Here is a 27,176-nt window from a genome sequence, read left to right on the forward strand (position 1 = left end):
TTCTCTACAACTTATTACAATTAGTGTATGTGAAATTTAAAAAGAACTTCTTAGCCACCAGCTTGACCACAAAGAGTACAGTGCTTCTGTGCGAGTGTGAGTGTGTGTGTGTCAGAGCGAGGAAGCAAGACTGTGAATTGGTGTTAGAATGTGTGCGTGTATGCATCTGTACTGTGGGCCTTTCCAGTGTTAATGCAATCATCAAGAGCGCAACAGACGGACTGAGACAAAGTGTTCAGAGTAGAGAGTCGGGGAAGGTTGAGGGTTTTTTGTTTTGTTTTGTTTTTTTGGTTCATTTTTTTTTTCCATTTTGGCTGTATTCCCAGATTGGTTAACTGCTGGGCTTGTAGAGAGGATGTCTTTTCTTGGACCGGGCCCGAGCCAAACCAACCTGTGACCTGACCCGAAACCAGTAGTTGTTGTTGTGGAAAGCGAGGGGTTTGCCGGACAGACGGGGAGTGATTGTCAAAAAGAGAGCGATTATTTTTTTAAATGAGATAATTGAAGGGGAGGGGTATTTTTAGCCTTGCTGTTTCATGTTGTAAAGTAAAAACTGGGAGAGTGGTTTTTTTTGTTTTTGTTTTTTTGGTATCCTCCTCGTACTCCTTCTTCCTCGGAGCGCCACGCCGCTGCCGTTACTAAGTCCAACTCTTGCCATCACTCTTGAGTTCTACTGTTAAGTGTTTTATTTATTACAGGGCTGCTATTTTTCATAAATGAACAATTTAAACAACAAAACCTATTTAACAGGAGCCCAACAACTTGTTTCCTCTCTTGCTTTTTTTTTCCCCTTTTTTTCCCAGTGTTTGAACAGATTGGCCACACATCCCAGACAACAGCTTTATATATTTGTGAAATGCCGACAAACAGAGAAAAATTCTGACAAATGTTTAACACTAACCCAGATTTTTAAGGCTGCAACTGCCAATTCGTAGCGCAAGTCCAGATCCAGTTTGAGTGTATATTTTTGTATAGCATGATGGACTTTTACCCACCGATATCAAATCTTAAGGCCTCCGGTGAAAATTTGATAGGCAAAGGTGAATTAGTATTGCCACGTCCCCTCACTCACTCACATTTTAGTTCTCCATTGGTTTTCCTGAAGCGGGGTAGGTGGGTGGGGGCACGGGCACGGTGGCAGTAGTGAAATCACGTACTTTGTAACCAAAGATCCAAAGCTGTGTAAATTTATTTTGAAATGCACACACACCTTTTTCTTTTTTTTCCCCTTGGTTCTCATTTGTTACTTCCTCCTTCACAGAATATTTTTGTTGCTGTTCAGCATGTTCTGCATGATCTGTAATCTTCAAACCACTTTCTTACCTCATTTTTATTCAGCACTCTTATTGTAAGATAGTCTGTGAACAGTGTAAATGGGGACGTGGGAGAGGGTGGGATGGGAGGGGGGGGAGGGTAATGATGCGCAACAGCGAGCGGAGTAAAATAACCTAGTGTTACCGACACTAGTCACAGCAAAATGAAGTGAGCCATGTTTTGTTCGTTTAAATGGTGTTTGAATTTCATATGCCAATAGTTTTGTTACATTGCAAAATTTTAATGTATTTAAATAAAAGCAATATTCAGATTCCAAACGTGTCTCACCTTTTTGTTCAAAAGTTTAGTGTTTCTGTCTTTGTATGAATAAACAATCTTTTGAATGTGTCCCCAAGTGCAGTCACAAAAACCATCAAGCGCTACGATGAAACTGGCTCACACAAGGATCTAACAGGAAGGGAAGACCAAGAATCACCTCTGCTGCTGAGGATGCGTTCATCAGAAATCGCAAGTTAACAGCACCTCAGATTAGAGCCCAGATAAATGCCACACAGAGTTCTAGTAGCAGACACATCTCTGCATCAGCTGTTCAGAGGAGACTGAGTGAATCAGGCCTTTTATTCAATTAAATTTTATATAGCGCCAAATCACAGCAACAGTCTCCTCAAGGTACATTATTGTACAGTAGATCGTAGAATAATAGATTCAGAGAAAACCCAACAATCATATGACCCCCTATGAGCAAGCACTTTGGCGACAGTGGGAAGGAAAAACTCCCTTTTAACAGGAAGAAACCTCTAGCTGAACCAGGCTCAGGGAGGGGCGGGGCCATCTGCTGCAACCGGTTGGGGTGAGAGAAGGAAAACAGGATAAAGACATGCTGTGGAAGAGAGACAGAGATTAATAACAGGTATGATTCAATGCAGAGAGGTCTATTAACACATAGTGAGTGAGAAAGGTGACTGGAAAGGAAAAACTCAATGCATCATGGGAATCCCCGGCATGTCTATAGCAGCATAACTAAGGGAGGATTCAGGGTCACCTGGTCCAGCCCTAACTATATGCTTTAGCATAAAAGGAAAGTTTTAAGCCTAATCTTAAAAGTAGAGATAGTGTCTGTCTCCCGAATCCAAACTGGAAGCTGGTTCCACAGAAGAGGGGCCTGAAAACTGAAGGCTCTGCCTCCCATTCTACTTTTAAATACTCTAGGAACAACAAGTAAGCCTGCAGTGCGAGAGCAAAGTGCTCTAATAGGGTGATATGGTACTACAAGGTCATTAAGATAAGATGGGGCCTGATTATTTAAGACCTTGTATGTGAGGAGCAGGATTTTGAATTCAATTCTGGATTTAACAGGAAGCCAATGAAGGGAAGCCAAAACAGGAGAAATATGCTCTCTCTTTCTAGTCCCTGTCAGTACACTTGCTGCAGCATTTTGGATTAACTGAAGGCTTTTCAGGGAGTTTTTAGGACATCCTGATAATAATGAATTACAGTAGTCCAGCCTGGAAGTAATAAATGCATGAACTAGTTTTTCAGCATCACTCTGAGACAGGATATTTCTAATTTTAGAGATGTTGCGCAAATGGAAGAAAGCAGTTTTACATATTTGTTTAATATGTGCATTGAAGGACATGTCCTGGTCAAAAATCACTCCAAGGTTCCTCACAGTGTTACTGGAGGCCAAGGTAATGCCATCCAGAGTAAGAATCTGGTTGGATACCATGTTTCTAAGGTTTTCAAGGCCGAGTAAAAACAAATGGTCAAAGAGCTGCTGAGAAACCACTACTAAGGAAAAGGAACAAGCAGAAGAGATTTGTTTGGGCCAAGAAACACAAGGAATGGTCACTGGACCCGTGGAAATCTGTGCTTTGGATTTGAGTCCAAGTTTAAAATCTTTGGTTCCGCCCACCATGTCATTGTGCAATGTAGAAAAGGTGAATAGATGGTCTCTATATGCATGGTTCCCATCGTGAAGCATGGAGGAGGAGGTGTGATGGTGCTTTGCTGTTGGTGATTTCTTCAAAATTAAAGACACACTGAACCAGCAGGCTACCACAGCGTCCTGCAGTGACATGCCATCTCATCCGGTTTGCATTTAGTTGGACCATCATTTATTTTTCAACAGGACACTGACCCCAAACACACCTCCAGGCTGTGTAAGGGCTATTTGACCAAGAAGGAGAGTGACTGAGTGCTGCGCCGTATGGCCTGGCCTCCACAGTCACATGACCTAAACCTAGTCAAGATGGTTTGGCATGAGCTGGATCGCAGAGTGAAGGCAAAAGAGCCAACAAGTGCTCAGCATCTCTGGGAACTCCAGTAAGACTGTTGGAAAACCATTTCAGGCAACGACCTCATGAAGCTCATCAAGAGAATGCCAAGAGTGTGCGAAGCAGTGATTAAAGCAAACGGTGGCTTTTGTTAAGAATCTAAAATATAAAACATGTTTTGAGTTATTCCACTTTTTTGATTACTAAATTCCAAATGTGTTCATTCATAGTTTTGATGCCTTCATTGAGAATCTACTATGTAAGGAGGTGGGTTCAAACTTTTGACTAGTAATGTCGGGGTATGAAAACAGTCACACCAGAGGTGGCTGTGAACAGACAGGGTTGAGTACCATGTGTATTTCAGACACGTGGCACTGTTGCATGATCTAATAAGCCCATGTTGGTATTTATAAAAATGCTACAGGCCATATTTTTAAAATGACCAGTTGTGCAATCAAAGCTTTGCCAACTTGGAAAATTACTTGCAGGAGCAGATGTTCTTCTTGGGGCTTTTAAAAAGATTTTGTAATGTGGTAAATGTTGCGAAAGTGTATTATCCCTGTTGGTTATAGTTTTTTCAAACCAAACTGCTAAAAAGAAACCCTTGAAAATTAACACAAATATTAAACTAGAATTATTATAGTAAAAAGTCCATTATGAATTTTTTTCCAGTCCTTTCAGTGAGCGTGCATGTTCACCAAAGAAATAAAAACCAAGCAAAAACCTGTCACATGCACAACTTGACAAAATACCTTAACCCAAAGTTAGAATGTGAGTGGTAAAGGTCTGAGGTCTTTTCTTCCTCCTCATCCACCAACTGGACATGGCAGATGGCTGCAGACTGCGGAGGTTTCCTTTCTGTTAAAAGTGACTTCTTCCTTCCTTCCTGTCAACATGTACTTGCTCACCTGGTTATTAGGGTTTCTGCTGATATTGTACGATCTTGAAGTATTTGCAGTATACAAATAAAATTGGGAACTGCACTGTAATAATTCCCAAACCTGTCCAAATGTGAGCTGGTTCTCGAATGACCTCCACCAGCATCATGTTGGCGAAAGAGTTAAATAAATCAGGACTTGAACCCATATATGTCATATATGACGGTCCAGTTCTCTGTTTTATGCTACCTCACCGACTTCCTGATGCATTTAAGCTATGGCTTCAACTTCACTGGTCAGTTGTAGATATGAGTTAGATATGAGTAGTTATGGTCGTAGAACAGCTACGATTTTTGAAGGAAGAATACCAACACAATGATATCAGGGAGTCTTGTCGGGCATTAGTGTGCTACCCACCAATCAGAAGCTGTAATAGTATTTAAAGAGAAACCCATTTATTTAAAGAAACATTACAAAACAACTCTCAAAAATGTCAAAAAAGGTGAAGAGAACATACGTGCCATTCTAGCAAATGCATAGAGGTCCATTCTGAAAAGAAATACTCTGAAGCCAACTTGGATTAGTGTCAAAAGTCCCAAGACCAAATGGGGTGCGGGGGGGAGGGGCCTCAATCATTTCCAGTACAGAACGTCCACAACACAAACAGCTGAGGACAATGATATGAACAATGATTGGGGGCTTCTTTTAAAACAAACTCTTTCATACTCAAGTCCTCACAGTTGTGCACATCATACTTGTTTGTCCTGTGGTTTATTGCCTTCCCTTCAATTACCAGAGCGAGGCATTGGGGTCTGCACTGTTCCCTCCATCAGAGAGGTGGGGTTCGCCGTGTGAGTCTGAGCAGGACAGAGGAGCATCTGAGTATCATCTGTGTCTTCCTTCCGGTCAGCTAACCAACGGTGACGAATCTGCTGCCTTTACTGCTCTGAGCTGTGGCAGCGCGTCGGTCTTTTAGGATGCGGAATCGCTCGTTCAGAGTCATCGACGTTTGCTGTGGGGAGAAAGGTCCGATGTTACAACACTCTATAGCTGGAATGAAAACTGTCCTACATCTGTGGATTAAACGACACTCAAGCACACTCTCACCGGTTTCCCAACACTGTTGATGTCAAACTGCAGAGGCACTCCTTTTGGTATCTTCTTCTCCACCGTTTCCATCTTCACGGGGGCAACACTGGCAGCAGGGGGATGCAGGGTCCAAGCTGTTGGGGGCCTAAGTACAAGACACAAAGACAGTCAGACAAAAGGAAGAACTACCTTCTGTCGACAGGAGGTCATCTTCAGCAAGGGGAAAGACACAAACAAATAAGGCAAACTAGAAAGTGCATTTTCTGAAGAAACTGCAGTGTGAATGCTTGAATCTGAATGTATGCACTGAAATGAATTAATTGCTGAATATTAAGCCAAAAATGTTGAATGAGATGGAAAATACAGAGTTTTTAACCTGAAAACAAAAGTGCAGAACTTCTGAAAGCTTATGTTCACACAGAAGAAGCTGGAAAATAGCTGAAAATGTTTTAAATGTAAATTAGAAAAACCTAAGTAATGAGAAAAGAAAATTAGAGTCAGAAAATATCTGAATGAATATTAAAAGTTCATATTCTTTGAATCACTGAATGACTAAAATGTGATCCCTCCACTTGGATCCACACAGTTTAAAAAGTTTAAATCTCTGAGCTTTGAAAGACACTGTGTTGTAAAGAGAACAACGATGGCTTCGTTTTGAGGGTAAAATGATGGCTGTAGACCAAACACTGTGGACACAGCAGCAGTTGAAAGAGAAGTGTTTAAGATGAATCTCGGCACAGTGAGAGACAGAGCTCGTTAGGCAGGCAGGTGTGAGCCTGGTTGCTATAGTGACTGCACCCATTGGCTCCATACACATGCACACAGACATGCACCTCACTTTTGCTGCTTAAAATGAACAAAAAAGTTAGGCCGAAACAAATCGTTCCCAAATGAAAAGTACAGGTCCTATTGACGAAATTCTTTCACCGTGAGCGGCAGCAATGTCCAGTCTACCTAATTCTCAGTTTTCATGCCTGTGGAGTTTATTATATGGACGTGGTGACAGTGTAAAAACACCATGCTCTTCTGATTTTCAAACGAACCTTCTGAGCCATTTTAACATTAGAGTCTATGGAGGAGTTGGAAGGAGGAGGCTGTGCTTTGGTGACATTTATGAAAGAACCATAACACCTAGTACAATAGTAAACACATTGGATGAAAGAGGACAGCGATGGCTACATTTTGAGGGTAAAATCATACCTGTAGAGCAAACGCCGCGGACACAGCAGCAGTTTTAAAAAAGATTTTAAGATTAATTATTTTGCTTCTCTCACTCTGCCAGTTGAGCTGTCTCACTCTAGCCCCAACATTCCGTCCCATACACACCCATTATAAACTCTGAAACGGCTGAAAAAACATCATGAAACTTAAACTGGAACTGAAGAAAAAGTATAAAAGATATTGAAAAGATAAATACAAGTTGAATAGTTGAATGTCTTGGCTTCGTTTTATAGTTTGAATGGTGGCTCTATGTCAATGTATGTGGAAGTAGTAAGAGTTTAAAAATGAGTGAGTTGAAGGAGAATTTGAAGGGTCTCCCCATTGAAATACACGGGAAATTTTTGTTGAAAAAAGTTAAATAAAATTAAAAATATAAATGTTAAAAATGAGAAAAATAGAAGCACACCATTCCAAAAGAAGAGGAATCTAATGGTGTTTGAATGGTTTTTCTAAGTTGAACGGTTTTGAAGGAGTTAGCGTCCAAAAAACGTACGGAATATGAAATAATAATAAAGACTAGAAAGTGCATTTTCTGAAGAAACTGCAGTGTGAATGCTTGAATCTGAATGTATGCACTGAAATGAATTAATTACTGAATTTTAAGTTATAAATGTTGAATGAGATGAAAAATACAGACATTTGCACCTGAAAACAAAAGTGCTGAACTGCTAAAAGCTGACGTCCACAAAGAAGAAGTTGGGAAATAGCTGAAAATGTTTTAAATGTAAATTAGAAAAACATAAGAAATGAGAAAAGAAAATTTATAGTCAGAAAACAGCTGAATGAATAATAAAAGTTCATATTCTTTGAATCACTGAATGACTAAAATGTCATCCCTCCACTTGGATCCGCACAGTTTAAAAAGTTTAAATGTCTGAGCTTTGAAAGACACCGTGTTGGAAAGAGAAGAACGATGGCAGCGTTTTGAGGGTAAAATGATGGCTGTAGAGCAAACACTGTGGACACAGCAGCAGTTAAAACAGAAGTGTTTAAGATGAATCTTGGCAGAGTGAGAGACAGAGCTCGTTAGGCAGGCAGGTGTGAGCCTGGTTGCTATAGTGACTGCACCCAATGGCTCAGTACACACGCACACAGACATGCACCTCACTTTTGCTGCTTAAAATGAACAGAAAAGTTAGGCCGAAACAAATCGTTCCCAAATGAAAAGTACAGGTCCTATTGACAAAATTCTTTCACCGTGAGCGGCAGCAATGTCCAGTCTACCTAATTCTCAGTTTTCATGCCTGTGGAGTTTATTATATGGACGTGGTGACAGTGTAAAAACACCATGCTCTTCTGATTTTCAAACGAACCTTCTGAGCCATTTTAACATTAGAGTCTATGGAGGAGTTGGAGGGAGGAGGCTGTGCTTTGGTGACATTTATGAAAGAACCATAACACCTAGTACAATAGTAAACACATTGGATGAAAGAGGACAGCGATGGCTACATTTTGAGGGTAAAATCATACCTGTAGAGCAAACACCGCGGACACAGCAGCAGTTTTAAAAAAGATTTTAAGATTAATTATTTTGCTTCTCTCACTCTGCCAGTTGAGCTGTCTCACTCTAGCCCCAACATTCCGTCCCATACACACCCATTATAAACTCTGAAACGGGTGAAAAAACATCATGAAACTTAAACTGGAACTGAAGAAAAAGTATAAAAGATATTGAAAAGATAAATACAAGTTGAATAGTTGAATGTCTTGGCTTCGTTTTAAAGTTTGAATGGTGGCTCTATGTCAATGTATGTGGAAGTAGTAAGAGTTTAAAAATGAGTGAGTTGAAGGAGAATTTGAAGGGTCTCCCCATTGAAATACATGGGAAATTTTTGTTGAAAAAAGTTAAATAAAATTAAAAATATAAATGTTAAAAATGAGAAAAATAGAAGCACACCATTCCAAAAGAAGAGGAATCTAATGGTGTTTGAATGGTTTTTCTAAGTTGAACGGTTTTGAAGGAGTTAGCGTCCAAAAAACGTACGGAATATGAAATAATAATAAAGATTACAACAACAATACTGTGAATGCTTTTACAAGCATTCACACTAACTAGATACTACAGGAGAGTGGGTGACATTTAATGACTTTTAATAATGGCATAGAGACATGTAGGAAGTGAAAAGAGGTGGAGTTGAGGAGAAATGCTCAGTGCATCATGAAAAGTCACCCAGAGGCACCTGATCCAGCCCTATAGGCTTTACCAAAAAGGCAAGCCTAAACTTAAAGTACTGTCTGGCTCCCAAATCCAAACTGGGAGCTGGTTCCACAGCAGAGGTGATAGCTGAAGGCTCTGCCTCCTATTCTACTTTTGGAAACCATGAGCAAGCCTAAAGGGAAGGATTTGAAACTCAGTCATGGATTAAACCAGAGCCAATAGAGCGAAGCTATTCCCCATTAGTACTCTTGCTGCAGCGTTTTGGATCGTCTGAAGTTCTTCCACAGCAAGCGAAAACTCTCATTTCATTCACAGCGAGGTCTAAAATCAGTGTGTACTGCAGAGATCCTGCTGAGTACTTACTCAGGCTGTGTCCTGGCTGTGGGGTTGTCTATTGAAACAGTCAGGATTCCACTGCTGGCTGTCGATGTGCGCCACCTGTTGGACAAATGGAAAAGGTGCCTCATGTTACACAAACAGACACAGAGCCCAAAAACGGACAACAATGGTGCCCTTTCCCTTCTAAATGATTCACATCCTCAGTGCGAGTTCCTCTTCCTCACATATGAACATACAACGCAAGTCTTTAGAAGTATACTCACTGGCGTGTTCTGACTGGAGGTGAGCGGGGATTTGGCTTCTGCACTTGGGCTTGTACCTGTTAAAACACATGAAGCACAAGCACAATGAGAAGAGTCCACGTGGCCACAAAGACCAGCTTCACTGCTGGTTTGATTTAGACAACAAACACTCTACGTAACCTCTCAGGTACCTTGAGTCCCCTGCGAAAAAGAAACGTGGCCTGTCGTGCTTCCCTCTGAGTCTGCTGGACAGGCGGCAGCGGTCTGCATGAACAGAGCACAAATAAAATAAAAAAATCTAGCTGTGTAAACTATGTAGGTGAATCAAAGCTGAATAACATGGGTCTCTCCTCCTCTAGAGCTGAAATCAAACTTAACATAATGAGTGATAAAAAGCAAACATTCTCACCTTCGCCGCAGTTGAAAAGGCCTCCTGACTGATGGGGCGTTTGGGCCTCTCTGTTGATCTGGCTGCCTGTACAGCCGCCTCTGTACCTCTGGCTTCCTGTACTGTGCTTCAGTGCGCTGAAAGAAGGGCCTTGTTTTCTGTCTTGTTTTCTGAAAAAAGACGTGAACGGCATGAACTTTCAAGTACAGCAGACTTACTCAAAGGAGGAATTATTTACAGCAAGACACTAGTTGTTAGTTAGCGATTCTGTGTAACATCAGGTGAAAAAAGTTCGCTAATATATGGGACTGCTTTTTCACTTCAGAAGAAAATACTATCCTGAAAATAGTTTTTTATTAAGGGGAAAAGCTATCCAAACCTTCCTGCCCTTGTGTGAAAAAGTAACGGACTTTTAGGGATCAAAATATCATGTGGAAGGTGTAGGTCTAAAAAACTAACACAGTATTTCATTAAGAACATCATACTAACTGTCAAACAAGGTGGTGGTAGTGTGACCTTCTCGGACTGCTTTGCTACTTTAGTGCATGGATGACTTAATGTAATTGATGGAACCATGAATTCTGCTTTCAATTAGGTCAGGGGTGGGCAACTCCAGGCCTCAAATGCCGGTATCCTGCAGGTTTTAGATATCACCCTGGGTCAACATACTCGAATCAAATGATTAGCTCATTACCAGGCCTCTGGAGAACTTCAAGACATGTTGAGGAGGTAATTTAGCCATTTAAATCAGCTGTGTTAAATCAAGGACACATCTAAAACCTACAGGACACTGGCCCTCGAGGCCTGGAGCTGCCTACCCCTGACTTAGGTTCTGCAGCAGGACAGTGATCGGAAAAATACCAGAAAGCTCCACATCTGAATGGCTCGAAAAATCGTTCTCAGTGTACTGGCATCCTCAAATCTGGACTGAAATCAGACTGAGAAGCTCTGGCATGACCTTAAATGGGCTGTTCTGGCTCAAAGACCTTCTAACGTGGTTAATTTGAAAAGAAAGTAAAAACCTGCAAAGAGCCACAGCGATGTGAAAGACTCATTACCAGTGATCACAAACATTTGATTGTAGATTTTGCTCCCAATGGTGGCACAACCAGTTATTAGGTTTAAGGGCCAATTACTTTTTCCACACACGAGCCAGGTAGTTTTTTTCCCCTTAACAAATAATCATCATTTCAAAGCTGCATTTTGTATTCACGCAGGTTATCTCTGTCTAATATTAAAATCTGTTTGATTATCTAATTTAAGTGTAACAAAAATGGGGGGGGGGGGGGGGGGGGGGGGGGGGAATCAGGAAGGGTGCCAATACTTTATCTGTGCATGTCAAATGAGGTGTGTATTTGTTGAATTTCACTATGAAAGAGATCAGATTTGGATTTTTTTTTTTTTTTTTTTTTTTAAATACACCAGCATTTTGGTAATTAATTGTGACTCAAAAAGAATATTTCTTTCTCCATTTGATCTTACTATACACATTCTGTTTGTAAACTTTCTGTTTGACAAAAGCATAATATAAGAAAGATTGTTAACCTTAACCTTCCATACTTTCATTATCGGGAACCAAATTATATCCTTGATCCATGTCTGCACTCCCAGAGCTCCAACGTAAAGTGTCTGGTCTCAAACATGGGGACACTTTGTGAAAAGTAGGCAGTTTCCTTCACATTTAGGTTTTTGCCCCACACTGGGGACCACACAGCATCCTGATTTCATGGAGGCTGTGGTAGAAAGTAGTAGTACTTAGCAGAAATTTAATTTTGCATGTGTGCATATTGTAAAGCGATGCTAACACAGGAACTTCCCTGACTTTTGTATACCTTAAAACAGGCAAAATGATTTCTACCAATTGCTGCAGCGATTATGTGAAATAACTAAAATGAACTAAAACATTTCTGAACTTTCAAAGTGTGCTACCTCCTGAGCACGATATCCCCCTTGAGAAACACTCTGGAACAGCATTTAAACAGGTCAAACAACCACAGGGGACACGGCTAACGAAGAAAGTTTGCAGTTCCTGGACAACACGCCAGAGATGCTGATGTCTGTTGCCAAGCGACAAGATGAGGAAAAATAGCTACCTCTGGCTGTGATGAAAGTGAGGCACACCACTTCTCTAAAGTGGGCCTACTGGTACATTCAGCAAGCTAGACTGACTTTAGGAAAACATAATAAATGGAACCAAATTTTAAGAGATTTATATATTTTTGTCCACTTTAGAAGTACTTTGAATATGATTTACAACTAATACTAGCAGGACTTAAGTTGATGAATTATTCCAACATTGCTTTATGAAGGTGTAGCGTCATTTTCCAGCATGGCTCCATTAAAGCTGTCTGTGTTCCAGGTCTGGTTTCTCAGTGTTTTGCCCCCTAATAAGGCTTCAAAAGCTGGAGTGATTCCCACGCTTTAATAAAACCACAACACGTTTGCCATTTAAGATGGCAGGGCAGTATTATGGACTATAGCTCATGTCTCCTTCAGTGCAGTCCTCCAGTACCTGGTTGAATGCTGATCTGTTCAGTGTGCCGGTTCGCTTCAGCAGAGCCGCTGGTCTCCTGGCTGCCAGTCCCGTGATGACCCCCTGACCCCGTCTCCGAGCCACTATTGGTGGGACCTTTCTGTTTCTCAATTTGGGACCTCCTCCTCGGGGAATGCCACCTCCTGGTAAGTATTGGAATAGCGACAATAGATAAACACACTTGTTTCAACTGGGGTGAAAAAGAGAAGCGTACCTATGAAGCTAATAATAACTGAGAAAACGTAAGCGAACACACCTCTCTGGGCTGGTCCTGCAGTCCTCTGTGAAACTCCCTTTCCTTGGATTAAGCGGCCTTTCTTCTTCACTGGTCGGCGGTTCACATTGGCCTGTCTCCTTCTTAATTGTTGCTCTTTTTTGTTCAGCCGAATAATGTCATCTGTTAAAATCATCACACGAGCAGTGATCAACAACTGCGAGCCATCTGACAAGTGCTGCCTGTCTAGCCTAGCTAGCTACTGGCGACCTCCCAGTAGTTAGGTGCTAGTATTATTAGCTTGCAATCTATTTTAGTAACGTTGCTCATAGCTGTGTGAGGGCCTTACCCAAGGACATGTCGACTTTATCCGGAATAGGTGTCCTTTTCCCTCGGTCTGCTGTGAAATCCCCCATGTTCATACTTCAAACCACAGCGAACAACCCAAGTGGACACAGAAATGTAGTTAGCAGCCGTGCTAGCTATCCGCTCCTTTCCTGTATACGCTAGAACAGACACGAAGCGCCTCTGCCGCGCATGCCCCGTGAAGACGTCACAGACATGCACTGTGGGAAGTGTATTTCAATTCAACGAAAACACAGCGTTACAAAACCCGAACCAGCGCGCTCATGTAAGTGGTTGTGTAAGGGAAAACGCCACGGGTTTCAGATGCCTGGCTGCTGCTGTCACGACGGCTACTCAGTCTGTTGTTTATTCGTTTAATTTCACGTTTTGTTGTCCACTCGAGCGGAGCCTGCATCATTTGAAGCTTCCCACCCTGTATGCTGCACTGTGTTTGGAGGAGGTATGTGTCTATAGGAGGAATCACTATAAACACGTTTAATCGAGCTTCCCCGTTGACTCAGTTCTTGTAGTTTGCACTGTCGCTTTGTTCATATAAAGTTTTCCAGTCTGTAACTGTTTTGCTCACATCTGCAAAAACTCTGAATTTTGAGTTTCGCTGTTTCTATACGATTTGCTGCAGCACATCACCTTTCTCTGCACCAGGGCGCTTCTTAAAGCTTCCCCTTCACCACCATCAGAGGCCCAGCAGCCCCGCACTCTTCTTCCTGACCTGTTTCTTCAGCTGCCAGCCCACCATGTCAAGCACGAAACGCAAGGCATCTTCTGCAGCTGCTGGCGAGGAGCACCGTGCCAAGCAGCAGAAGCTGGCTCCCGTCAAGGAGGAGAAGAAGGAGAAAGTTGGGGGCTGGCTGCAGAGTCTTGTGCAGCAGCAGAGATCAGAGAAGAAAGACTTGAAGTTCAACAAAAAGCGCCTGCGTTTTCTATCTGATACTGAAAAGATAAAGCAGGGCTCAGAGGGTGTCCTCTACTGGATGTTAAGAGATCAGAGAGTACAAGGTAACCCATGAAAGCAGAGCCAGCAGTGCAGCAATGGCGCAGCCTCTGTTTGGTTTGCATTTTCTCACTGTCTCTTCTCATGACGTATGTGTGTATTCCCTCTGTGTGTTTAGATAACTGGGCACTGATCCATGCCCAGCGGCTCGCCGTGGAGGAGAACCTCCCTCTGCATGTCTGTTTCTGTTTGGTAGTGCCCAAATCAGAGCTGTCTACTCTGAGACATTACAGCTTCATGCTGAAGGGGCTGGAAGAGGTTGCAAAGGTACAAACTTCAAAATTAACATATAGTAAATATAATACTATTCCTTTAAGGTAAATACTGCACAGAGGGTGAGCTCTCCAAGTGCTCCTTGTTTTACATGTGTAATTTAAAATGCATTGCTTTATAAACGGGACGTTGTGATAGAAACTTGTATCTATTGAATAATAAGATAGTCTAGCTGTAGTTGCAGGTATTACGTGGTGGGACATCATCAGTGAACCTGAACTAACAGCCCAGCATGTGAGCCTCACTCTTGCTCTTCTGCCCATATAACAGGAATGTGAACAGTTAAACATCCAGTTCCACTTGCTGCACGGCGCTCCCGGGAAAGTTCTCCCCGGCTTTGTGTCCGACCGCAGCTTTGGGGCCGTGGTGACAGACTTCTCTCCTATCAGAGAGCCGCTGCAGTGGTTGGAGGACGTCAAAAAGAAACTTCCCAAAGACATTCCCTTCATACAGGTATGAAAAAAACCCTCACTTTCTGAGATCCAATTTGCAGGAGGTGTGTGCTGATAGGATGCTCTGTACTCTGGTTATTGTCTGTCCCCAGGCTGTTTTCTCTCTTTATTTGTTCCCCTGATTCCAAAGTAATAGGTATGAAAACTGATGCAGCAGACCTCATTCTCATTTCATGCGTATTGACTTTGTTTTTCCTATCATTATTTCTTGAACACTCTATTTTCCTTTTATAGGTTGATGCCCACAATATTGTTCCCTGCTGGGTAGCTTCACCTAAACAGGAGTACTCCGCTCGGACGATCAGAGGAAAAATTACCAATCTGTTATCAGAGTTCCTCACTGATTTTCCCCTGGTACACGCACACCCCCACACTGCTACGAGAACCGCCAAAGTAAGTGCTCGAGAAACAGTGAAGTGAATAAATGTTGAATGTACTGAGAATAAAAGAGGCGTATTTATAATTTATAGCGAGTTCAAAGACTCTTGGATCAGTTGAGAAACAATTACAATTTATCTTCTAGAGGTCATGAAATTATTCATTGCTTTAGGGTTGTTGTTCTAAAATCAATTGCGAGGCAAGTAAGCTGTCAGGGAGGCTCATCGACGGGGAGCCTGGAAGTCGAGGTGCTGCCAGAAAGCACATACTTTTACCCTTCAACTCTATCTTCACTTCCACACATTATTTATTGATGACTCGGTATAAACTGGAATTTTTTTTTAACTGTCCAAAAGTTAAAGCTCTCTTTTCCCCTTGTACTGGTTATTAAAGCTGCAGGGGTATGTGCTTTTGCTCCAGGGTTGAGATTGATATGCTACACACGGTTTGACCCCCCCCACTTGATATTTTTCTAGCTGAATAAAAAAAACTTTCTCCTTTGCTTTTGAAGTTGTCAGATCTCTGTAGCACCACAGTATATATTTAAACTCATCCCTCTCAGCTGTGACCTCTACTGAGCTTTTCTCCTTTCTCGCTTCTTTACCTCACAGGGAGTAGACTGGGACAAAACCCTAGCCTCCCTGGATGTTGACAGAACTGTAAAAGAGCCAGAATGGGCCAAGCCGGGCACCAAAGCAGGGATGGACATGCTGGAGTCCTTCATTGATGTACGACTTAAACTGTTTGGTAGCCAACGCAACGACCCGAACGCTCCCGCCCTGAGCCAGCTTTCCCCCTGGCTCCGCTTTGGTCAGTATTCTGTGAAAAACTCTGAATTGAAAGAGCTTTCTTGAGGACATGACTCTCTAATATTGTTCATATGCTCTAGATAGTTTATTAGTCCTGCCAATTCTGCTTTTGTCCTGCACTTGTCCAGTTTCCTCAAAATGTCTTAAGGACACACTGCACAAGATATGACGAGTTTGGAGCTAAAAGCTCTTTAGGAATCATCTTGCTGGTGCAAAAATACTATTTTTTTTATGCCAGTCAAACAATGTCAGCATTGGCATTTTTTTTTGTAGCTTTAGCAAAATAAATGGGAACAAATGTGTTTTCTGACAGGCTGCTAGTAGCAAAGTGCCTAAAGATACAATTTAAAGTTGGTTCCTTACTAAGTTGTCTGTTGTGTGCAGACAAAACACTGGTTCATCCCTTGAGTTAGGAGGCTTTTTTATTCTTGAGTGAGTCATAGTTAAGTGGTTTAACAAAGCAGTCCTCAGGACTGAAAATGAGTAACATAAAAGGAAAATAAAAACTTTGAAAGAACTTCAGAAAACTTAGAGAACTTTTGCACAGGACCACTTTAAAAATAACAAGAAAGTCTGGCTACTTGGAAGCAAAATATGAATACATGAGAGGTGGCTTAAGACTTTTGTACAGTACTTCCTGAGAAGAATCCTTAATAGCATCTTGGTCTTCTGTTTATTCTGTTCATCGCGCAATAACTGCTGTTATCCTCTTCAAGAAAAACTTGACTGCCTTCTTTGTAGATCTCCTTGAGACTTTTGATAATGTGGGTGAGTTCAGAGTGTTGCTTTTATAGATGGTTTAAAATCCCCCAAATTATGTCCCTAAATGATAAAAGTGTCCTACACACTTCCCATATGACCTCCCCCTTGAGTTCATTGCTTAAGACAGCAGTTATACCCACAACTTTTATTAGTCCGGTTATCTCGGACATCCAGAAGGCATCAGCACGCCTGTGTTTTGAATATTAATGCCTTTCCTTCACGGCTCCGCAGACACTGAACATCTTTACAAGTTCAAAGAGAGCAACCGTGGCACCACATCACAGAACAGTTTAGCTCTGAAAGATTCCCGCACATTCTCTGAACCGGGAAAGACATTTTAATTGCCTCTCCTCTCCATATCTGCCTTTTTGTCTTCCTGGTCCTTTTAGGCCAGATTTCGGCCCAGCGTGTGGCTTGGCAGGTTCAGCGCAACGGGAAGAATGCAAGTCAGTCCGTACCGGCCTTCATTGAAGAGCTGGTGGTGCGTCGAGAGCTGACTGACAACTTCTGTTTCTACAACAAGAAATACGACAGCGTGGAGGGTCAGTGGAGATCTCATTAAAATTGCATCCTGTCGACTGCTGTGACGTCAGTCGGATGAATCGCAAGCAAATTTAGTGGATTGAATGGAAGTTATTCAGCTTCATAAGTTTTTTTTGTTTAAATATATTTGTGTCTGCGTCTCATAGGTGCCTATGAATGGGCTCAGAAGACCTTAAAAGATCATGCCAAAGACAAGAGGCCGTATCTCTACACGCGTGAGCAGCTGGAGAAAGCAAAGACTCATGACAAGCTGTGGAACGCAGCTCAGGTACAACGTTCAGTCTAAAATGAAATGTTTGAACACATTCGGTCCATGTTGTGCTTTTTCTAACTGCTGCATCACCCCCATTAGTACCAGGTGGTTACAGAGGGGAAGATGCATGGTTTCTTGAGGATGTACTGGGCCAAAAAGATCCTGGAGTGGACTTCTTCCCCAGAGGAGGCGCTCTCCATCGCTCTGTACCTAAACGATCGCTACGAGCTGGATGGTCAAGACCCTAACGGCTTTGTCGGTAAGAACAGATTTATTTTGACTTGTTTGATCAAATATGCATTCGTTTTCTCCCACACTCTCACACACTCTGCTGCGTTTTGGTCTCGTAGGTTGTATGTGGTCTATTTGCGGCATCCACGATCAGGGCTGGGCGGAGAGAGACGTGTTCGGGAAGATCCGCTACATGAACTACAAAGGCTGCCTTCGGAAGTTTAACGTGGCTCAGTTTGAGAGAAAGTACTGTCCTAAAAGCCTTTGAAGCACGATGTGTTTGGAAGGATGCGTTAAAAGCACTCGACAGCGTGGATCTCCTACACCTTGGCCTCAGGGACGTTAATTTTTTTGTTACAGCCTTTCTTTTTTTCTTCTGTTCTTCACAGCTTGTTTTGTTCAAAACATTCTGTCTATTCTTGCTTGCGTCGACACTTTTACTAAATATTCAGACGTGTTCATGCATAATAAAACTGTAGGCTGTTTGTGGCATTTTAAAGTGAGCTTTTAGAGAAAGCACTTTGGGCTTTGCTAATATAAAAGCACCATAAAAACAATCACGTTACTACTGTTGTTCGGTTTTTAATACAAGTTTGAAGTCATTTTCTGTCCGCTTCTATCATTTCCAACTCTCTCACTGTCATTTCTTTAAACTTGAAATAAAGCGTGTTTCTTTAACAGACTGAACTGCTCTTTACTCAAAAGCATACTCCCACCCACAGTGACTGAGACATAATTTAATTTGAATTCAACTCTTTCACCATTTAGCCAAGGTTTTAAGTATCGCTGCCTACAGCTATGTTTGATGAGAGGCTTTCCCCATAATCTAATCAAACCAGCGAATATGTGCTTTGTTTTTGGGGTTTTTTGTAAACACATCTAGCATAAACTGTCAGCAAACAGATGGAAAAATAATACTCTAGACTAGAGAACCTCACATGATCCAAAGTGAATCTAAATGAAAAGTGTGTACAGTATTAATATTCTCATGTTTGCAGCCACTGGGTTTCATCACGGCCCTAAATGTGCTTTTATTGAGCTCAGATGTAATTAAACAGAACCAAAACCTATTCTATCCAGCCTAATTAACTGCACTCCTCAGTAGTGGATAAAAACAGCCCGCATAGGTAATGACGTGCTTAACACCAAGTCACAAATTGGCATATGAAAGCTCGTCCTTGCGATGGCCTCTTTTGTTGTGCTCGGTTCATTTCAGGGGAGAGAGATACTTCACCTTTTTTTCCTCATTTAATTAAAATGAGCTCAGAGAAGCAGACTTTTTTTTTCTACTCATTTAATTGTTTCTTTCTCTAAGCACTTACAGGTTACAGTCATAAATGATATACTGCTAAACTTTATAAGGCATGCCTATTCTGCTGCTTGCTTGTAGTGCAAACATCTAATCAGCCAATCACATGGCAGTAACTCAACACATTTAGGTATGTAGACATGGTTAAGATGACCTGCTGAGCATCAGATTGGAAAAAAAATGGTGATTTAAAAGAGGCACAGTCGTTGGCGTCAGCAGTTTTATTCGGGGATGTGATGAAACAGGAGGTTTCCATTATGGGTATACAGCTGACAAATCTGAAGCAAATGTGTGATGCTGTCATGTCGACACGAAGCAAAATCTCGGAGGAATGTTTCCCGTATCTTGTTGAATCCATGGCACAAACAATTATGGAAGTTCCGAAGGTAAAAGGGGGTCCAATCAGATACTAGCAAAGTGTACCTAATGAAGTGGCTAGTGATAGTGTGGTTATGTTACAGCGAGTAGGGCTGTAAGTCACATTAACAGCTGTAGAGACGGGAGTTATTTTCCTAGAGTAAATGGCTTGATTGATCTAAACAATTTAATTGGTATCTAATTATCTCCTGACTGACTGACCTTGTCTAAACTTCTGGCAGGATTATCACTGCTGATATTTGATATATAAATATGCTGCTGACTATCACAGAATTATAAGGAAACATTTTCAAAAATTTTAACCACACACATTTTTTGTGCTAGTGCTGCTCTAGTGACCTTCAGTAGCGTTTTCACATGATCGCCTCAAAAAAAGGCTAACGAGTATGCTGAAAAGCCCTTTTAGCCTCATAATAAGATTTACAGACAGCCCACATGGACACCTCAGCATGGATTCTCCAAGTCTCTACAGATCTCCACTGAAGCTCTAAATCTAAAACCTTCTCTAGGTGTTCATTTGAGCAAGGTCATACGTCATCACATAAAGATCGGATAGCAAATGTGCCCTCTTGATGATCACCAGGTGGGTCAATCCCTGGTCTAGCCAACTATTCAACCCAGTGAATTGTTGCTGATAAACCTCAGCCTTAAAAGACTGCATTGCTATCCCAAGAGATCCTAGCTTGATTACAAGTATTAATACAGAGTGATGGCCGAATACTGTTGGTCAGTTGGACAGATGGAGTGTTTGCAAATGGCTCAGTCAGTCACGGTTGTTCGACTGACAGAAGCCTGCTGGAAAGTCTTTGCAAGTGGATTAAGTACCTTAAACCTGACAGCTATCTTGCTTCATTCTACTGCTTAGTAAATGCAAATCGTCCTTGAGCTGACCCAGCCGCTGGCATACTAAGGTGTCGCTTCATTGTGCTCTGGCCTCTCCTCAACACATCAGGTCAATGACACTTGGAGTAACGTCTTTTTCTCAACTGTTATTAATGTAAGAGAGACCTTTGAGTTTGAGACAGCCCATCTGTGTCAGTCCCCATTCTCACAATATACTTAACCTCATCTCATTATGAAGCACTTCACATCATCCTCTTGGCAGGAAATCATATCTCCACTTCCATATCCTTCTTGTCTCTGATACTGCTCTGCGCCTTGACATTATCTCCTGTCCTAGTACATTTCCAATTATCACTTTGCTATTAAAAGAGCACCGAATAGCACTGTAGCTTTTAAGTTTCCATCTCTCCTCATCTTCTACTGTAATAGAAGTGGCCTTTAAGTTTACCGTTGTTGCAGAGCCAATTAGATTCTAAACTCAAACTCGTAACTCACTAGCGTTTGTTATTTTGGGAGTCACAGCTCTTGTCATGTCAGGATTATGGATATAAATTACCTTTTCAAAGTTCCGTCTCTGTTGAGTTTGATCGGATGATTAGTGTCCCTCACCAGTCTTCCTTCCCAGAACTCCCACTGAGCATCGCATGAACTTTCTATTGTTTCCAATTTTTGGGCCTCGTGACTTTCATCATGAGGATGATTCCATATTTCTGTGAGTGAAAATGAAACACATTAAATTTCTAATTTCTCTGATCTGTCCTTTAATGTCTTAATTTAAAAAAATCTTTCAAAGGTAAATGATGTTGCCTGCCTCGAAGTGTCGCATTAAAGTCCCACAGGAGTCAATCATAACCCCGGTCTTGAGTGTCTGTCATTATTTGGGCGACGCTGTGATGCACCCTTTTTTAATGGGCCAATTTGCATAGGCTGTGCGTAAACAGTGCATTTTGTTATGTTGATGGAAGCTGTGGGTAGAGGGCCCTTCATCTGTGCTGGTGTGGCACACTGATAACGCTGTTTCATTCCAAAGTGATTTGTCAGTATTGAACAGATGGCTCATCTTTGTCTGCTTTCACATCCTGCTTCATCTAATCATTCATTAATTCTTTGTTCCATATTATTGACCCGGTGACATCATCTTTCCTCCTAGCTTCTACCCCTCATAATCATCTTCTCCATGTATACAAATGAGTTTTTTCCTCCGCGCTGTGTGTCACCTAAAGTTGAGATGAGACATCCTGGCGGAAGGTTCTCGTGGCTTTCGGCACGCCTCGTTACTCAAATTGTTCGCCCCGACACTTTTACTGCGATGTATACACAGATACTTTTGCCTCCCGGGGCAGGTTGCACTATAGGAATCCAAAGAAGACAAGACTCGGTGGGATCTTTTCTTTCTAAGTGGGCCTGCTGACACATCTTTCAAGCAGCACTGATATTCAAAATCAGGTCTGTTTTAATGGTGCACACCATAAAAAGATATTGTAAACATGTCATATGTACACATTGTGCATCAAAAAGTAATTAAAGCAATACGTAAACAATAGCACCGCTTATACCAGCAAAGCAGAAAATGAATTGGATATTTTAAACTGAGCAATAACCATATGTCAAATTATGCTGCAGTGAAGACTTAAGCAATATGTAGAGTTACTAGCAATGTACATTGTATACAAGTCCATAATATACGTATCAATATGTGTGGAACCTCTGTGGCAACTGCTATATAATGTTAATGATTCTTTAGTATTTTCAGAATATAATGTAAATACTTGTGAGGCATGTGTGTCATGATTAGCGTCCGTAGTGGTTATAAATATCAAACCGTTTCATGTACACTTCGTTGGCTTTCATTCACAGACAAATGTATTCAGTGTTACTGCTGCTAGGAATGTGTTAATGTGCTGTAGAGCAGCATATAGGCAAGCCTGGAAATATTATTCATTGCATTACACAGTATGTATGTAATAAATACATTCACCTCCATTTCCAATAGAAAACGTTTACTTTTGATGCAGTTGATAGGATGTGTTGCCCATGCATAAAAATGCTGCTGCATCATCTATGTGGCAGTGCAGTAACCTCAGTGTGTGGTCTTGTTGGTCTTCACTCTGAATGTAATTTGAGTTATTGTTGTTTTTACACCCTGGGACTTGTTGATAAAAATGATTATACAGTAAAAGCATGCAGGATGGAAATATGCTTGTTTTCTCTAAGGTGAGGAGCCTCAGGAACCATCTTTTAGCTCATCTGGCTGAAGGACCGTCTGTTTCTGTCCATCCACAGTTCACAAGACCTGCTGCTCCCCCTACAGTATTTGTCAGATTTTAGTGTAATATTTGTAGTTTTGTGGGCAATAGCCTGTGAATTGTGTTTATTGTGAGTCAGATCAGCTGCGAAGACTCAGATTCTGGTTGTGTTCGAGATCTATATGAATGCAGGAACATCGTTTTCCATAATGTTAGTCGTGCTTGGTGCAGAACTCTCTTTTTTCCCATTTGTTTATTCAGTTTTTCCTTTACTTCCTTTGTCTCCTAAAGGCTCAAAAGGCTCCGGAAGTCATTTTGCTACTTTGGGGTGTTTTTTCACGCAGGGTGCTGCGTTGAGTCATCTGGAAGCTCCTTGAGTGTTCTCTCCAGCTGTTAGAGTAGCAGGTAATGTGGCTAAACATTTCTCTGAACCTGGTGGACATGAGGTTGTAGAGGATGGGGTTGACGGCGGAGCTCAGGTAGAAGAGGACTCCAGAGATGACATGGACATGCTCGAAGATCCTGCGGTGCTGCTCGTATGATATGTTGATGTAGCTCCACATCAAGCGATCGATGTGGAAGGGAGCCCAACACAGGCCAAAGACAACCACCAGCACACCTAGAGCAGATGGAACAATGAATGTGATTCATGGGGCACATAAATTTTGTTTTGGGACACCAGTAAAGCCTCTAATGGCAGATGACTAGTTAAGCAAAATATTGTAAATAATCTTAAAATAGTCAATTTAAACGCAAACATTTCAGAAATGTTGACTATGGGGTCTTGGTTTTTGTAGGGTTAGGATTGTTGCCAATTTAATTTAGATTAAAAATATAGTAAAATAACACGTACATAGCATTTTGGTTACTTGCACGTTTCGTTTGCTCAGCCTCTGCTTGTGGGAGCTGGAGATACTTTCAGAGCCGAAGGCACAGTTAGTATCCACCGTGGTCATCACCTTCTCCCTGCGCAGCCTCAAGCCAATGAGCAGGTAGAGAACGCTAATGATCAGCATGGGGAGCAGGAAGAAGACCAGCGTGGAGATCAGGATGATTAAGTTGTACATCCAGATGGGTTTGACCAGATCTGAGGATATATATAAGATAGGATAGCAAGTGAAACAGAATAAATCTGAGCAGTGCAAATGAAAATGTCTAACACAGACTTTAACCTGCCAGCTTTCTTCGAGGTTTCTCATGTGACATCATGCACAACACAGTACTGGTTGCTAGGGAAAAATATTTGTTTCCCGACTAGTTGGAAGTTTTTCCTGGAGGTTGCTTGCTCTGGCTGGGTGAAATCCAGACAAAGACGATGCTGCATCAAAAACCTCTGAGAGATTGCTTTGATTTCTAGCAGATTGTAACTGCTGCCTGTAGTTTTTCATGTTTTTTGGAAATGCTTGCTAACTGCTACTCAAGCTGGAGTAAAACTTGAAAAAGTGAGACACAAACATGAAAATGGAGTAGGTTCACCTTTAGAATAAAGGTTGTGCCTCAGCACTGCAGTCAACATGCTTCAAAATGCATCATTTTTACTTTGAAAGCAAATGGTCTTCATTTTCAGTTTGTGCCATCCTTTTTGCAGATTACCTACACCTCAGAGAGTAGCTGGCAAGTGCATCACTTCCATGCAAACTTTGGGTGATCACAGCAATATGACAGCGACCGAAGCAATCGTGAGGAGGGTTTTGTGAACTGTTCGAAGAAGATGTATTTTCCCCTAGTGATGGGTCTGCGAGACTGGGCTTTAGCAGGCATTTTCCTAGCAACCTCCAGCAACCAATGGGGGAGTACTCAATTTTCTTTCACAACCAGTGGTTGGCACAGTCACAACCTGGTTTCTAAGCCTGTATGACTGGGTCCTATATCATTTGATTCTCCATTGTCACTATGGCTATCACATCCAAAAATGCCCAACAAGTTCATGTCATATGATTAGCAGTCTGTAAAACTCTATTAGCATAAAGTAATGGCTGCTTGTGGACATGTCTGAACCTGACCTACCTTCGTTTTGCTCTAGGCCAAACTATTTCAAGTAGAAAGAAGACGTCTAAAGCAAATTCTCTCCTATCTGTCTGTTGTATATTCCAATCGGCAACTTCATACAATGCGTCAGCTTGAGTCCCCGAATATTATCCAGAGCTCATGCTTGAAAATGATTATAGATCACAATTCCAGTTATACCATTACTTTTAACTGTTAATTCGCTAGCTGGGACCACATCCTCATTTAGGTTTGACAGTGTTTCTAGCAGATAATAGCAGATGGCTTGAGCATAAATTGAAGGTGCGGTTTGGGAAAGGCCTCAGAGGGGACTGACGGCGGCTCCTGGGTCAGGCAGATCCCCATGTTTTAATGAGAAGTGAATTAATTGAACAGGGGAGGGAGGATGGGACATGAAAACAAGAATGAATAGCTTGTAGTGCTCAGGAGGTCAGACGTATGGAGGTGTGGTCCTGCTCCTTAAATTCAGGTAAATTATTTCCAATACGCAGTCAGGTTTCTGGGTTTTGTTTTGTTTTTTTACCCAAACTATAACCATGAAAATGTCTGGTAATGGTCTGTTAGAAAAAACACTACTTTGTTCCAGACCGAAATATTGCAAGAGCTATAACGTGGATTGCCAATGAGTTTTCCTCTTGCAGTATTAAAGCTACTTTCAGCTTCTCTCTTAGTCATAAAGGCTCATAACAGCAGGTTGCTCTCCATATTTGATTTAGCAGTTATATGCCAGATACCCTTCCTGACACAACCCCCTAGGGATTTGTGGTCTCATAATCTGGTAAGCCAGGTTAATACTACTGCTACCAAAATGTAGTATCATGTACTGTATTCAGTGTATTGGGACGAACTTTAGACAGTAGTGATTGCAGACAAGATTTACTGATATTGTTCAGGACTTGAGTAAAGTGTTTCAACAGTGATTAAATGAAATAATCACTGTTACAGATGGCATCCAGTTATCTATGTGCAGCTCAGGAAGGTTAGCTTTTTCTATCTAGCACCATCACCAAGCCCAACACTTTGGTTTATGAATGAAAACCATTGGTTTTTGACATCTTACTGTACTGAGTGGTAAAGAGTAACCTTTATACCTGCTTTACATCAGCAGGTGAACACGCTTACATTACCAGAGAGCTTCCAGCATATCTGCAAACTGTATAAAGTAAAACTAAAATATAAATTCTGTACATACGGCAGATAGCAGATCGGGGAAACTGTCGACCAAACTGTGGCGGCAGCACTTCGATCCCATGCAGACTGGTGTTTGGCAAAGCGCACAGCATGGACAGCCCCCACAACATGAGGATGACCCTCTTAACGTGAGCACGTGTGGTCAAATGCTTGACTTTGAGGGGGTGCACCACCGCCACGTAGCGCTCCACGCTGAGCGCAGTGACATTGAGGATGGAAGCAAAGCAGACAGTTTCAAATAGGAAGGTTTTGAAATAGCATCCCCCTTCTCCGAGCAGGAAGGGGTAGTTCTGCCACATCTCGTAGATCTCTAACGGCATCCCCAGAAGCAGCACCAACAGGTCGGACGCAGCCAGGCTCAGCAAGTAGTAATTGGTTGGCGTTTGCATCACTCTGTAGCGTAAAATGACCGCACAGGTCAGGGAATTGCCCAGGACACCCACGATGAAGATGGTGAGATAAGTGACACAGACAGGGAGAAACATGGGGGATTTTGATTCCCCCAGAATTTTGGAAAGGTACTTGTCCTCAGTCAAGCAAAGCATTTCTTCCAGATCTTCTTGAGTGGCGTTCGCCAACACCCAGGAGATATTCATTCCACACACCACAGCAGAATCGGGGCATCCTAAGTCACTGAGTTCTCTGTCACCAGTTAAAATGGCTGCAAGAGAGTTGAAGGTGCAGTTAGGTAACGGCATCGTGGTGACTGGACAGCAGGTTCCTCAACTAATATAAACCTGATGGAAAAAGACAAAGGAGACAGTGTGATTCCTTAAACACTCATGCGTCAGAAAAGGGTGAAGGCTCTTTAAGCTGCAGCCTTATTCACAACGTGGTTCGACACAGCAGATGGATCTGCATATTTGATTTGACATTTTGTTACACCAGATGCCCTTCCTGACACAACCCTCCTAGACATTTGTAGCTCCTTCTGTTCTAAAAGGATCTTTTATATGTTAGGTGAGCGCATTATCCGCTACACTATGGAGCCAGTCGGGAATCTGTAAAAATAGAAAGTAGGAAGTTTGATATTTAACATCTGATGGGATCACCTAGTGTTGTGATTTTAAAAAAATCAGAATTAAAAATGTAAACAGTTCATAATTAATGGTTGTTGAAGTTAAATAATACATTCATCTATGAGGCAGGGGTGATGATACTGAAGATGCTGCTCCTTTGTATCTTGAGAACTATAGGATCCTGCTGTTTGAAGCTTGGCAATTAGCTTTATATATAAGACGTAGCCCCCATGATATCATGTATCAGTCAGTGCGCTGCAGTTTTGGCCAAGAACTACATGTCATCAGCTAATATTAGCTGCATTCATAGTGTGGCACATTAGTAACAAATGTAAATAGAATAATAGCAGAAATTCCCTCGCTGAAGTTGGAGTGCAGACTTTCTTTGACTATCTCTTCGACAGTACACTTAACTGCACTGTGAGCCCTATTATCTGTCAGTGACTTCAATTAACTGAGGTGACACCAAGCAGACAGCTAGATGATAGCTGCCTGTCACTCACTCACGCATAATC

General features: G+C 41.8%; 3 protein-coding genes across 4 annotated transcripts; 1 reads left to right on the forward strand and 2 right to left on the reverse strand.

The window, feature by feature from the left end:
* Window positions 1–4,870: 4,870 nt before the first annotated feature.
* On the reverse strand, window positions 4,871–13,153 carry LOC134617422 (UAP56-interacting factor-like). Its single transcript, XM_063462662.1, has 9 exons — window positions 12,960–13,153; window positions 12,653–12,793; window positions 12,376–12,539; window positions 9,885–10,033; window positions 9,667–9,739; window positions 9,497–9,552; window positions 9,258–9,332; window positions 5,534–5,660; window positions 4,871–5,438 (listed from the first exon to the last, which is right to left on the reverse strand). The coding sequence occupies exons 1-9, from the start codon at window positions 13,030–13,032 to the stop codon at window positions 5,337–5,339; spliced, it is 960 nt and encodes a 319-aa protein (XP_063318732.1). The 5' UTR covers window positions 13,033–13,153; the 3' UTR covers window positions 4,871–5,336.
* Window positions 13,154–13,246: 93 nt separating this feature from the next.
* On the forward strand, window positions 13,247–18,331 carry cpdp (CPD photolyase). Of its 2 annotated transcripts, none has more exons than XM_063462660.1 (10): window positions 13,247–13,415; window positions 13,596–13,972; window positions 14,086–14,234; window positions 14,511–14,693; window positions 14,927–15,085; window positions 15,682–15,880; window positions 17,031–17,183; window positions 17,331–17,452; window positions 17,537–17,696; window positions 17,788–18,331. In XM_063462660.1, exons 1-10 carry the CDS (start codon window positions 13,393–13,395, stop codon window positions 17,934–17,936), a joined length of 1,674 nt encoding a protein of 557 aa, XP_063318730.1. In that variant the 5' UTR covers window positions 13,247–13,392; the 3' UTR covers window positions 17,937–18,331. The 2 variants fall into 2 exon arrangements, with proteins under 2 accessions (XP_063318730.1, XP_063318731.1); XM_063462661.1 differs by having other exon boundaries at window positions 13,619–13,972.
* A 4,406-nt stretch (window positions 18,332–22,737) lies between these two features.
* LOC134617244 (neuromedin-U receptor 1-like) lies at window positions 22,738–26,340 on the reverse strand. The gene is made up of 3 exons (XM_063462445.1): window positions 25,644–26,340; window positions 23,298–23,531; window positions 22,738–23,063 (listed from the first exon to the last, which is right to left on the reverse strand). Exons 1-3 carry the CDS (start codon window positions 26,338–26,340, stop codon window positions 22,738–22,740), a joined length of 1,257 nt encoding a protein of 418 aa, XP_063318515.1.
* Window positions 26,341–27,176: the final 836 nt, after the last annotated feature.

This window comes from Pelmatolapia mariae, linkage group LG18 (genome assembly GCF_036321145.2).
Source record: "Pelmatolapia mariae isolate MD_Pm_ZW linkage group LG18, Pm_UMD_F_2, whole genome shotgun sequence".
Taxonomy (NCBI): domain Eukaryota; kingdom Metazoa; phylum Chordata; class Actinopteri; order Cichliformes; family Cichlidae; genus Pelmatolapia; species Pelmatolapia mariae.